Source organism: Eubalaena glacialis, chromosome 5 (genome assembly GCF_028564815.1).
Source record: "Eubalaena glacialis isolate mEubGla1 chromosome 5, mEubGla1.1.hap2.+ XY, whole genome shotgun sequence".
In the NCBI taxonomy this organism is placed as follows: domain Eukaryota; kingdom Metazoa; phylum Chordata; class Mammalia; order Artiodactyla; family Balaenidae; genus Eubalaena; species Eubalaena glacialis.
Genome location: NC_083720.1, coordinates 89,149,924 through 89,162,441, shown reverse-complemented (window position 1 = coordinate 89,162,441; position 12,518 = coordinate 89,149,924). Strand labels below are relative to the sequence as shown.

At 34.0% G+C, this 12,518-nt stretch overlaps 1 protein-coding gene across 4 annotated transcripts in view; it reads right to left on the bottom strand.

Moving 5' to 3' along the window:
* Nucleotides 1-638: 638 nt before the first annotated feature.
* The window catches only part of YTHDC1 (YTH N6-methyladenosine RNA binding protein C1), a 34,591-nt gene continuing 22,711 nt past the window's right edge, over nt 639-12,518 (bottom strand). For 2 of the 4 annotated variants that reach the window (XM_061192348.1, XM_061192350.1), the window contains 8 exons: nt 10,227-10,311; nt 9,064-9,230; nt 6,465-6,547; nt 5,186-5,222; nt 5,050-5,113; nt 4,879-4,941; nt 3,229-3,363; nt 639-1,631 (listed from right to left, as the gene is read on the bottom strand). In XM_061192348.1, the coding sequence (XP_061048331.1) occupies nt 1,407-1,631; nt 3,229-3,363; nt 4,879-4,941; nt 5,050-5,113; nt 5,186-5,222; nt 6,465-6,547; nt 9,064-9,230; nt 10,227-10,311 (859 nt within the window). In that variant the 3' untranslated portion in view covers nt 639-1,406. The remainder of the gene's footprint in view (nt 1,632-3,228; nt 3,364-4,878; nt 4,942-5,049; nt 5,114-5,185; nt 5,223-6,464; nt 6,548-9,063; nt 9,231-10,226; nt 10,312-12,518) is intronic. The other 2 variants (XM_061192349.1, XM_061192351.1) reach the window with 1 other exon arrangement.

Sequence of the window (12,518 nt, the reverse complement as noted above, 5' to 3'; positions counted from 1 at the left end):
TTGACACTAATATAAATATAAAACTATAATCATGATCTGGTACAGAACACAATTATGACAATGTATGAAAACAAAAAAATGTGGTCAAATATTCAAATATCCCAAATAAATATTCAACATAACAAAGGCCAAAACTATAGGTATAACTCAAGTACAAAAAAAATCTCTCATAAACTGTATTTTATACAGCTTGTTACTACTGAGAGGGATTGATGATTAATTTGATTAACTTAAAATAAGTAACTATAAGAGGGTTAAATTTTAAAAGTGTATTCTAAAAGTAAAATAGAAAATACCTAAAGTAGCTAACTTATCAGAGTTACACACAAACCAACACAAAACCTGAAAAAAGAAAACAATCCTATAACCAGAGTAGATACAAAAATGTTATCAGATGAATACTTAACCAAAATACTAACGAAACTCCACTGTGTACCGTTAGTTCTTATATTAGAAATAGAAGTAAATAAGCCTTTAATATAATTGACCTAGGGTAATCATTTCTGATAAAATATGCAAAAAAAGACAAATGGGGTTCCCACAATTCCTAAACACAAAGCATTCTTTTATGTCCACTAATATATAAGGAAACAAACTTGCATCCAGACAAGAAAGAAATACAAGACATAAGTGTCAATCTTTACCAATTTATTTTATACAAAACAGTAGCAATGTAGAATATGGGAATTATCTTCCGCTGCCACACACGCAAGTTGTGAACATTCCAAGCCAATGTATACAGTTTGGAGGGGAAGGCTAAACAATAGCATCAACCATGCTACTGAACATAGGAATTTTTTATCTAAAAAGATTAAAAATTAGATAGCAATGTCTTCTTAATATTGCTCTCATCATTGAAGACGGAAGAAACATAAAAAGTGACCTTTTTTAAGATTAAAAAAAAGAAGGAAAAGGAGAAACCAAGAGGCTGCTACAACACTGCCATACAAACCATCATATTTCAATATTTGCATACTTGATAGCAGCATTATTTTTACTGAACCGTGTGCACCTACATTTAGAAATACATCAAAGCAAAATATTGTGGCAGTCATCAATCAAGATCCAAAAGAAAGAAAACAAACAAAAAATAACTCTAGGATGAACATACTATATGTAGATGAACATTTATGGAGACTGAATCAATATCTACATTCTTGGACTGTTCCATTCTGCCCCAATAAAAGTCTCAACTCAAATTGTCAACTGTGCATTTTTTGGAGGATTTGAGTTTTTCCAGTTCTTATTATACTGCATGCTTGGAACAAAGAGGGTCATAATAAATCCTTCTACACAATGAACTTTAAGTAGACAGTTGAAAATAAATTTACTAGTTGTAAACACACACAAAAAGAAAAATACAAGATTCTTTTTATCTTTAAACAATCAGTGCTTCCAAAAGCACATTATCTTCTATATCGACCTCTCTCCCCTCGGTCTCTGTCCCGATCACATAATCGCTCTCTTTCTCTTTCTCTATCACGTCCTCTATCTCGTTCTCTGTCTCTTCTGTTATCTCTAGGGCGGTCTCGCTCTCGCTCCCGATCTCTTTCACGAGGTCTACTTCTCCGACCACTGACAACAGCTTGTGTTCGACGAAGGAAATCATCCACCCTCATATCATAATCATGCTAGAAAAGGTAAAAAATGGGTAAGGTATGTCAAAAATCAAATGGAATTTATGTGTCCCTTTATTGTAGAGAAAGAATATAAAGAAATGCCCTATTCATTAATTCACAGAATGTAATTCTGACATTGTTTAGAAAAAGGATTTTGATGTGTTACTACTTAGACACCTACAACAGAGGATTATTCAAATCTCATTAAAAAAATCACTTCATGCAGTTTTCTATTTAACTTTAATGATTTCTCCATCCAATCCCTTTATTAAGATACCAATCCCTTTATTAAGATACCTTTATTAAGATATGCGAAAATAATCACCAAATGATGACCATCAACCACATGATCAATACATCAATACATGCTGTCAACTACGCTAAATGTCATCAATGTTTTTCTGCAACAGGTGAGCTCTACTTATTTTTCCTCCTTTGAGTCTACAAACTAAACCAAACCAACTCTGCCCTCTAAAGGTGAAATTAAGAATTCTTCCATTCCTGATTTTTTTCCAAACTAAATCACTGTTAATGACAATTTATGGAATTTGACAGAATTTTAAGGAAATATGTACTGCAGTAAGATTGTACAGTCTATTCCACACAGAGCTAATAATACACAAAAGGTTGAGGAGGACAACGAAGGGTAAGGTAAGCAACTGAGGTACAAGGCTGTTACCATGGATATTTTTTTCTAAGCTTGACCCCTGCTCTAGATTTCTACTCTTAGTTCTCAATTCTTCTTTACTTAACTGAACTTGGTCTCTTCAAAAGTCAGCTTAAATATATAGAATATAAGGTTCAAAAACAATTCCACACTACCTTTCACATATAATAAATATGTGAATATTACCTAAGTATGAAATATATACATATATACTAACAAAAAAGCTACAACAGAAATAGAACTTGTTTAAAAGTACATTTTGATAAAAGAATCTCAGAAGAACTTCCTTTTTTGAAAATGTGATCATTTACAAAAGGCATTTTTAAAAACACAACCCAGCTAGTCAACTAAGATTTCATCATACATAGACTGTATATTTCTTCTTCTGTGACTGAAAAAACATACAAAAAAAACCACTACTAAATTAAAGTCTATTAGTCAATTAGGACTCTCAAATTGTTTAACCGAATATTAAAGATCCTAGTATGACTTTATTTTGAAGGATTAGTATCTTTATGAGGATAAGGAAATAAATGACAGATGAGAAGTATCTCAAAGATAGGCTAGGAAACTACTGCTCTGACTGGTCCTCTCAGATATGCATGCTCTTCATCATGTGGGAAGATAAAAGGATGTTTATGTGGCCCAGCACAGAGTCAGTGTGTGTGTGTGTGTGTGTGTGTGTGTGTGTGTAACATTTAATAAACTCGGCCCAACTACTATACTGAAGACCCAGAAATCTCAAACTCAACTACAGTCTGCTTAAATAATCAAAGGGACTAGCCATTTTTAATAAAAACAAGTTGTGAATTACTTCAAAAACAGCCTTCAATAAGAATATGAAACCGTCTACCACTCAACATAATCTGGTATCCCTCACATTCAAATTATCTACAGAATTCTAAGTAGTTCCCTCATACTTTTGCCTTCTCATTCACTTACTACTCGTTTATCTCTGTATCTTGCTTCATGTGGTACTGGGTGATGTCCTGAGTAGGGGGGATGAGCTTGAGGAGGTGGAGCGTGGTGCTGATAGTAAGGATGGTGTGGAGGTTGTTCCATTCCAGGATAAGGAGTCTAAAAAAAGAAAACCACTTCCATAAGCATCTACCAAACATCCTTGTAAACAAACCATTCTTAGAATTCCCCTACCCAAACCACCCATCCCAAACAAATAATTTACTCTATACAAGCCATTTACTTTGATGGCATTAGGATTCTTCAAAATACCCTCTTTATTTGCTTGTTGAAAACGTGTGTGATAAACTCTCTAATTACATATCTTCCAAAATTTAACATTTATACTTTTATACATACCATTTACATACTAATGAAAATAGCGAGCCCTCACTACGCAGTGATTACTATGGACCAGGCACTGTCCTAAGCACTTTACATGGCTAATTCTCACAGCAACCCTACAGATAGGTACTATTACGTAATCCTAGTTTACAAAAGGGAAACTGAGGCACCAAATGGTTAAGTAACCTGCTTAAGATCACACTGCTAGTAAAGGGGTGGAAGTTAGACACAACATCAGCCATTCTGGCTCTAGAATCAGTCATCTTAACCACTATGCACAAATGTATTCTTAAAGAAAAAAAAACAAACTCAGGGGCTAATGAATTTTTAAATGCCATTATAAAATGAATAATGGAAAATCAAAGGTACTTCTCCCCCTAATTAGTGCCAAGATAATATTATTAAATATTTTCTTTAATTTCATAGAACCTAAAGGAAAGAAATCTCATAATTCATCTATCTGTACAGAGTACCTAAGTGAAACAAAAGTCAGATGGAAATGCCACATTACAGGCAGCATTTAAGATAAAAAAGGTAAGAAACAATCAGAACTACTTAAACTTCCAAGTTTTTTATTTTTTAGGGATTAATGCTTCAGCTATCCTCAATACCTTAAGATATATTCTAAGAATATCCAGTTTTCTTAAAGAAAGGAAAAAGAATTAAAGTTTAGGAACAGGGTTTAATTAACCGTATTTAATATAGAGAATTTACTGAATATTAGGGTCAGGCACTATGCTAAACTTAACATGTATTTTGTATATTTAGCTTCTTGACAATCCTGAGGTTGACATTAAATGACATTAATGACTATTCCATTAAATTTTAAGCCATAAAAGGATAGACATAATGTCCAATTTATTCACCAACATATACCCAGAGCAAGCACAGTGCTTGCAAAGAGTAGGTACTAAATATTAGTTTGATGAGCCAAAGAATGAATGGATGCTTATCGAGTTTTACAGATAAGGAAAACTATAAGAAAAAAATACATTATGAAACTTGTCCAAGGTCAGAGTTGAGAAGGGAAGGTATTTGAACCCCGAAGAGTTTGCACTACTAGCCACTACAATAATAAATCATAATACTCATCAATTAAGCCAGTACTATTAATAAAAATCAAATCATTCATTAGCCTTTAGTTTTAAAAACAGCATGCAAGTATATATCACCAAAGATACGTATTTTAAGTCTCCTAATGGGTAACTGTAACATATTCCAAGTAAGCACTCAAAATGTATGGAACTGCAAATGAAGTTAAATAACTTGCAAAAATAGAATAATACAAACCATTCCTTGCCAAGGTGGTGGTGGTCCCATGTTATGAAATTCCCTCACATAGTCATTGTAGGACTAAAATGAAAGATGATAATGTTAATAAGTAAATAAAAAGCCCAGAAATTACAAAATAAATCAGATACAGATTTTATGTACATTAAATTTAAAAAGTGAGATGCTTACCCCATTTAAAAACACATCTCGGCGAACTCCTGAAAACCGTCTGTTGGGAATAAGATTTGTGAAACTAAATTCAGGTAATTCATAAACTAGTTCCAAGAATGTAATTCAAAACTAAGCAAGAGTGAACCCAACTTACCTATCTACTTCCTGGTATCGTGGATCCTTTAAATACCCTGTTTAAACATCAAGCATTTAGTATATCAAATATATGTTTTTTATTATGGCATTATAATTAAACCTTACCACTCAATTCAATTCTTCCCATGAAATAATAGTGATGCTATTATTGTATTATTCCACTTTCAGATTTTCTTCTCAGATTACATGATAAAAGTAACTAAATAACTTACTGATATCACAGAATTATAAACTGCTAGAGAGATTTTCATATGGATCTTCTAAATTCACACCCCAATTCTTGCTAGACAGAAATTTCTTCATGCTGCACCATAAGGAAGGTAAGGGCAGAGGAATTATCTTGAGGACACCGTAATAGGTCTTCCTTAAAACAAATGTTTACCTCTACCTTGAGTATACACAGCCTTGCTAAGTCAACCATAGTTTTAAAAAATGCAAATGTACAGGGAGAAAAGCAAAATTAACAAAAGTTGCAGAAATGAAGATATATACATTTTATCAATAAGCGAAAGAACCATGGTAATAAGAGAAATATTCTCCCTCCTTCTTTTCCTAAGTACTCAGTAAATTAAAAATGTAAAAAAATCTGAGGGGCCAAGTTACTGGGGAAAAATTTAATTTTACTCTCTGGAATATCCCATTTTGGAGAAGAATGAGGCTTATCAAGCCACTTGTCACATACAGTGCTGTAATGCTAACACCAACTTCCAAACTGCCTAATTTTTATAAGTGTATCACTGACTGTTTTAAATAAATATCTTCTCTTAAATACACTTTGCCTTTTTCAATTCCAGTAAGGGAAAGACTAACTGAAAAGCTGCTTTTAGATTAAACCAAGCATTCCCCATTCCTCTCTAAAAAAATGATGTCAAAGGTATTTTTATTTAGAAAAATATAGCATAATTTCAGCTTCCATTTAAAGCTGTATACACATGAAATACTAAGTATCAAAGGGAATAAAAAGCTTAATAGAGTGTAAGATCACTGCTTTCCCTAACTACATTTAATCTTAAAAGCACAAGTGCAGTTTCCATTTGTGCAATAATGATAAATTAGTAATTTCAGGTAATTAACAGATTATGATAATGAGTCACACTAGAATAAACAACCTTAACAAAGTAGAGGAATTACTACGTGATTAATAATTTCCTAAGGTTTAAGTAGTCGCATCCTAAAGTTTTCTCATTTTTAAAACTATAGGGTCATGATAGAAGTTTGTGTTGTTGTTGTTTTTAATAATTTCAAGTCAAATATCTGCAGGATTATAAAATATTAACCTGGTCTCTGATGAAACTCAGGGGCATAGTCAATCCTTGGTTTCTTTCTGCTGTTATGAATATCATAATCTTCTGGTCGACGCCTACACAAATTAGACACATTAGAAATTAAACCAAAAACTGCTGGGAGAACAAACAGCAAAGCAAGTGTTTCTGACAGAAATAAGCACACAAAAAAGCTCATTATTTCCTTTAAAATAACACCCTAATTTTTGGTGAGCAAATATCTTAAAATTTCTAAATTTTAACTCCTCAAAGTAATTACTGTACACCAATCCTTGGATGTATCGCTGGAATAGATATTCTCTGTAATCCTCATACTATGATGAGACACTTGCAAAGAGTAATCTGCTCAAAATACGTAAATCACATTTTAGTAATCTAAACAAAAGTAAATGAGCTGCCCTCAAACTAATATAAATATCCAGTTTAACAATTAAAACACTTTCCCAAATAAAGTCTCCATTCAGGTAAAAGAAGGGGAAAAAAACTATCATCATTACACAACAGGTAGCTCTAAAATCTATATATTTAAATGTATTAATGTCATTTTAGGCTAAGTCTGAAGAAAATTAAGAATTTCTTAAATATTTTTCTCCTGCTTTGCACAAAATTACACTTTTCACATGATCATACAGAAAATTTGATACTTATTAAAAGTGACTTTACAGAAAAGTTTTGAAAATCTTAATACTTTGAAAAACCAATTTCTAAAGTTAATAACATTTAGGAATTATGGGAATTTTTTCCAGAGACAATGCCTTAAAATAAAACTGGCACGTAATGGGGCAGTTTTAACAGAGTTCATAAAACGAGTTCAAAGTGTATTCTTTAGAAGGTGACAACTTTACTATCTGCAGAGGGCTGCTCTTCACTATCTTCCATAAATCTCAATGGTTAATGTAAATACATCATTAAATACACTTCATTTTACTTAGCATTTAATAAAGAGCTACACAAAAGAAAAACAAAAATCTAAGTTTTTAAGGTAATAATAAATACACCTTTTTACCCTTAATGTAAAAAACTCCATAATAACCTGGTATCACCAGTTCTCCAGCTATTTCTCTGAATTATCAACTGCTTTCATTAACTTTTGCAACACAAGTTCACTCAAACTACGAAGCTGCAATAAACCCAAGCCCCCCAACAGAATAAAAACAGTTGCATCTACAATAAATAAGACTAAGAAAATTAAAAGCTGGTTTAAAAAAATAAACATACCGCTTTCTTGTAGTTTGGGGAGTGCATTTACGACCGGTATAAAACATGATAGTAACAGTTCATAAAGTAGTCCAACTACTGACTTTAAGCTGTAAGCCACATACAAATATGGAGGCCCTGGCAGGCTTGAGAGAAGGTGTAGTGTAAGTATAGTTTACAGTCCATTGCAAAACTGAGGTAAAAACTTCACTTGTATGTACTGTATTGCACTGGAAACCTCTTAGCTTAAAACTTCAAAAGACATCTTGGTGCTCAGTCCTTTTAGGCCAAAAATAAGGGGGCTCTGCCAGGTTTCCTCCTACCTACTTGACAGTGTCCTTCTTAAGCTCAAAGAAATGGGGACTCTTGTTGGATTATCTGTACCTACCACAGGATGTTTCCACCAAAAGGAAACTTAACCAAAGGTTTCATCCCATCAACCACACATCCAACAGTCTTTAGCAGAATATTTTAGATTTAGCTGTATGCAAATCTATACAGGGGAAGGTGTTGGGTAGAAGGGCATAAATCAGTCCTTTGCAAAGACTTCTCCAATTCTGCAACAAGTTAAACCCCCTTTTCCTGGAAAATGCTGTTTAGTTCATAAGTAGTGATCAATAACCATGGCGATCCTCTAAAAAACACTTTAAGTCCACAGGTACTGCCAGCATCTGGAAAAGCTGTAACAAGACACAGCAACAGCCCTTCTTTTTGGTTTGTTGCCGGGTCTCCCAGGGCCACTTGATCCCCTTTGGAAAGAACCTATTGTTTTCAGAAGCTCAGCAAGATGTGTGAATTCACTGGGTACAAGTTAGACAATATTTGACAATGGGGTTAACACATCACGATGGCAAAATCTGAAATAGTCCCAGTAATGCTCCTCTTGAATATCAAAATAACTTAAAATATTTTATCCTCTAAATGAGGCGTCATCTTCTGAAAAAATATTAGTGATCCTTTATAAAAGTCCCATATCTGATAAGGCTTATCCAGAGACACACCTGAAAGAAAAGGCTTTTTACAAAATATTAACAATTTTTGCAAATAAAGACTTCCTCCTCTTCCTCCTTTCTAGCCTGTTCTTAGCAACAAAGGCCTACCTCATTTCAATGGTATACATTGTATTAGCAGATTATTATCTAATCTAAACTGGTTATCACTCTTTAGCAGATAATTTTTTCTGCATAAGGAAAGATCCCCATTTTCCTCTTGAAAAATGACTGAGACCAAGGTGACCATGTGAAATCCTCAATGAAGCCACAAACTAGTCCATGCAGCTTGATTTGAGGATTTTCTCTTTCTTCTTTACCGCAGGACAAACTTTTGACGAATCACATTCCTCCATCATGTTATTCTGATACATGTGCCTATTATCAGTCCAAAGAACGTTTCTAACCTTCCCACATCCCGGACTGGTTCTCGACGGGATGGACGTCCTCTTGACCGGGGCTGAGAATGCATTCTTCTCTTGTGACGCATTTTATGAATGACCTGATACAAGTCAATACTTTCATCAGGGGGAAATAGAAGACAAAGCTGGGTTCCACATTCAAGTTCAATTTCCTAGAATAGGAAAGTAGTAATTTACAAGATGAAAAAAAAGGAGAAACTTTCAATAGACTTGTATTTTCCTGATGTACAAGAACAAAAACAGATTGACTTGGAGGCTTCCTTCCCAAGGCTGATGATCATAGGAGATTCCGATAAATTTCCTTGAAAGGTTTTTAAAAAACCTTTTAAAAGTGTTTCACATATTTATATAAGGGGAAAAATTAAAAGTGTAGAATCTTCAAAGTTAACTACACAAAAAACTCTGTGACAATCACCCTCTGCAACAAAGGAATATTTCTTTGTGCAAAATACGGAAGTACCAGGACAAAGTCATCCATCTTAATACAGTGGAGGAAAAACATATATTAGTGTGGCAACAATTTTCGTAATCATAAATTGCTAAATGCACTTAAATACATTATATTAACTAGAAAAACAGACTAATCTACAGACTTTTTAAAATTAAGTTTTATTTTCAATTACCAATATTTTCACTTATGAGCAATGAAAACCTGGTTCAAAATTACATGTAGAAACTGTAAGGTTCACAGGTTTGGGTTTAAGTCACAGCACACTTCTAGTTTCATTTGCAGACTTGAAAACCTGACTACACATGCTCATCTCCTTTTCGTAAAGCTTCCTTCTACTCAGAAAACTTCAGCAAAGACATTAAATGGCATTTCTAAAATATATTATACAAAGTTCAGAATCTGTTAAACAGTAATAACATAATGAAAAAGCATGTAAAAATCATGCCAATTCTCTTTGAAAACTTTTCCTTCAATTGTATTAATGAAGTACCATATGAAGCTACCTATCTTTCAACATTAACGGAGGTCAGATTAATCAATCAAAATCACAGTAATCACAAACTCCAAATGAGAATATTTTCCCTTAATCTTTCCCACAAATTCAATCAAAAATGGTTTTAAAATATCCTTCAATAAAGATCTTTAAAAGGGTTGATTAAATATATGTTTTTTAAAGAATCAATTGAAGTTAACAAACCTGTCCATCACGTCCGATCTTTACTGGCTTATGTTCATTCCAAGGATTGGTGAGATGAGCCGACTTAGTGAAGGGTAATTCACGCCTAAATACAAAGTAATATTAATTATATTACTTTGCAGAATCCTTGTACTACCTTAGTAGTGAATTCCTATGTTAATCATGATTTAAATATGACTAAAATTTAAGACTGATAGAGCTTATTCCCCAGAAAGGGAGCCCCCTTCAGAGACAAACTCTTTCCACATTCTCACGTGTTCTCAAAATTAAAAAAAGCTAAATAATACGCTTAAGATAATGAGCTTGAAACCAAGACAGTTTGGGGTTTAATCCCAGCTCTCTCTCAGCTTCTCTGAGCCTGAGTTTCTTCATCTTATAAACAAGGATATCACCACCTTCTTCATACTTGTTTTAAGCTGTTTGCATATGAAATAACATATCAAATGTTTAGCGTATTTCTTGTTTCTGTGTACTAAAAATCTTGTATTTTTTTTTTTTTAAATAAGTTTATTTATTTTTTTTGGGCTGCGTTGGGTCTTTGTTGCTGCGCGTGGGCTTTTCTCTAGTTATGGTGAGCAGGGGCTACTGTTCGTTGCCGTGCGCGGGCTTCTCATTGCGGTGGCCTCTCCTGTTGTGGAGCACAGGCTCTAGGCACGCGGGCTTCAGTAGTTGTGGCTCACGGGCTTAGCTGCTCCGCGGCATGTGGGATCTTCCCGGTCCAGGGCTCGAACCCGTGTCCCCTGCATCGGCAGGCAGATTCTCAACCACTGCGCCACCAGGGAAGCCCCTAAAAATCTTGCATTTTTTAAATAACTGACCAACAAAGAGATGAAGCTTAACTAGGCAGTTAATACCAAATGAAAATACATGCCCCCTATCCTTGGTTCAGGGCTGCTTTCCCAGATTCAAATGTCCTCCCTCCTTTTGATAAGGCAATACTCCCCACTACACATGGAATGGCTCTTGACAATACAAATGTTTTTATTCATAAATTCCTATATTTGCATGTATTAATTATGCCCTCCACTTACACTACAGTGCTGTACCTAAATAATTTAAACAAACTCTGGCTCTAAGCTCTCTGAGCCATAGGGCAAAATGGTCTCACCAAGTTAAAAAAAGATACCCTGTATTTTTATAGTTCTTTAACAACCCAGCACAACACTGAACACAAACATGACACATGATAAGTACTTGTCAAAAAAAAAATCGAAAATTAACATCATTCAATAAGGTTTCATGTATTTGTGCATAAAGTAATGCCAAATTAAATAAATGCTTTAATTAAAGATCTATTATATATATATATACAATACAAATGAAACTGCTCAAAGGACATACAAAGATGAATAAAATAAAGAGCTTGCATTCCTAACCTTTCTTCCACAGCTTTTATCAGAGAGTAAACAAGCACACACAATCATTTTGTAAAAGAATGGGTACCGTAAATAGAGTATAGAAGTTTTGTTTTTAATGTGAATGGTCATATCTATTTTGGAAAGAAAGAAAAAACAATCAGAAAATGCTTCCTGGAAAAGGTGGCATATGGGAAAAGCCTGAAAGAAAAGTGACTCAGGAAAAGCCGTATGTAGAGAGGTAAGGCAGGGTTACATTTGAAGCAATGAAAAGGACCTGAGCAAAGACATAATGGAGAAGAAAAAATACAAGCAAATAACCTGGTCCAGTGGACAAGCTATATAACCATTTATTCTAACCTTACGTGAATTTTCTTAAAGATGAATATTAAACGCCTAAATTTTACACTTTTTACACCTCAGAAAATATTTCAACATTTACAGGAAAAGAGAAGTATATCTAAAATTAAAGTATCAAGGTGGCATGATCTGTGGTGGTGGTGATGTGAATGTATGGGAGAAGTGGGCACAGTGTGACAGAACTGCCTACTAGGTACTACTACTGGATTCCTCATCTAAAAGACATCTTACCTCACACATCGAGAGTAGTTCAAGAGTGTATATACATACATAAAAATATGTGTGTATGTATATATATCTACATACATACACACACACACACACACACACCCTTTACAGGGAGGGCAGGGGGAAAGAGACTATCATTAAGCTAGAATAAGTCCATACCAAAAGCCTAGAATATCCAGATGCAGATCTATAGTTAAAACTGTACTTTAATAGCTTCTCAGATTTTTCCTCTCAATTGCCAGTTAAAAAAAGGTTTCGGAAAGGAATAAATAACCTACAACTACGAAAGTACAGGACGGTTACAAATTATTATCGCACAGAGTTACCACAGTTATTTAAACGTTAGCAA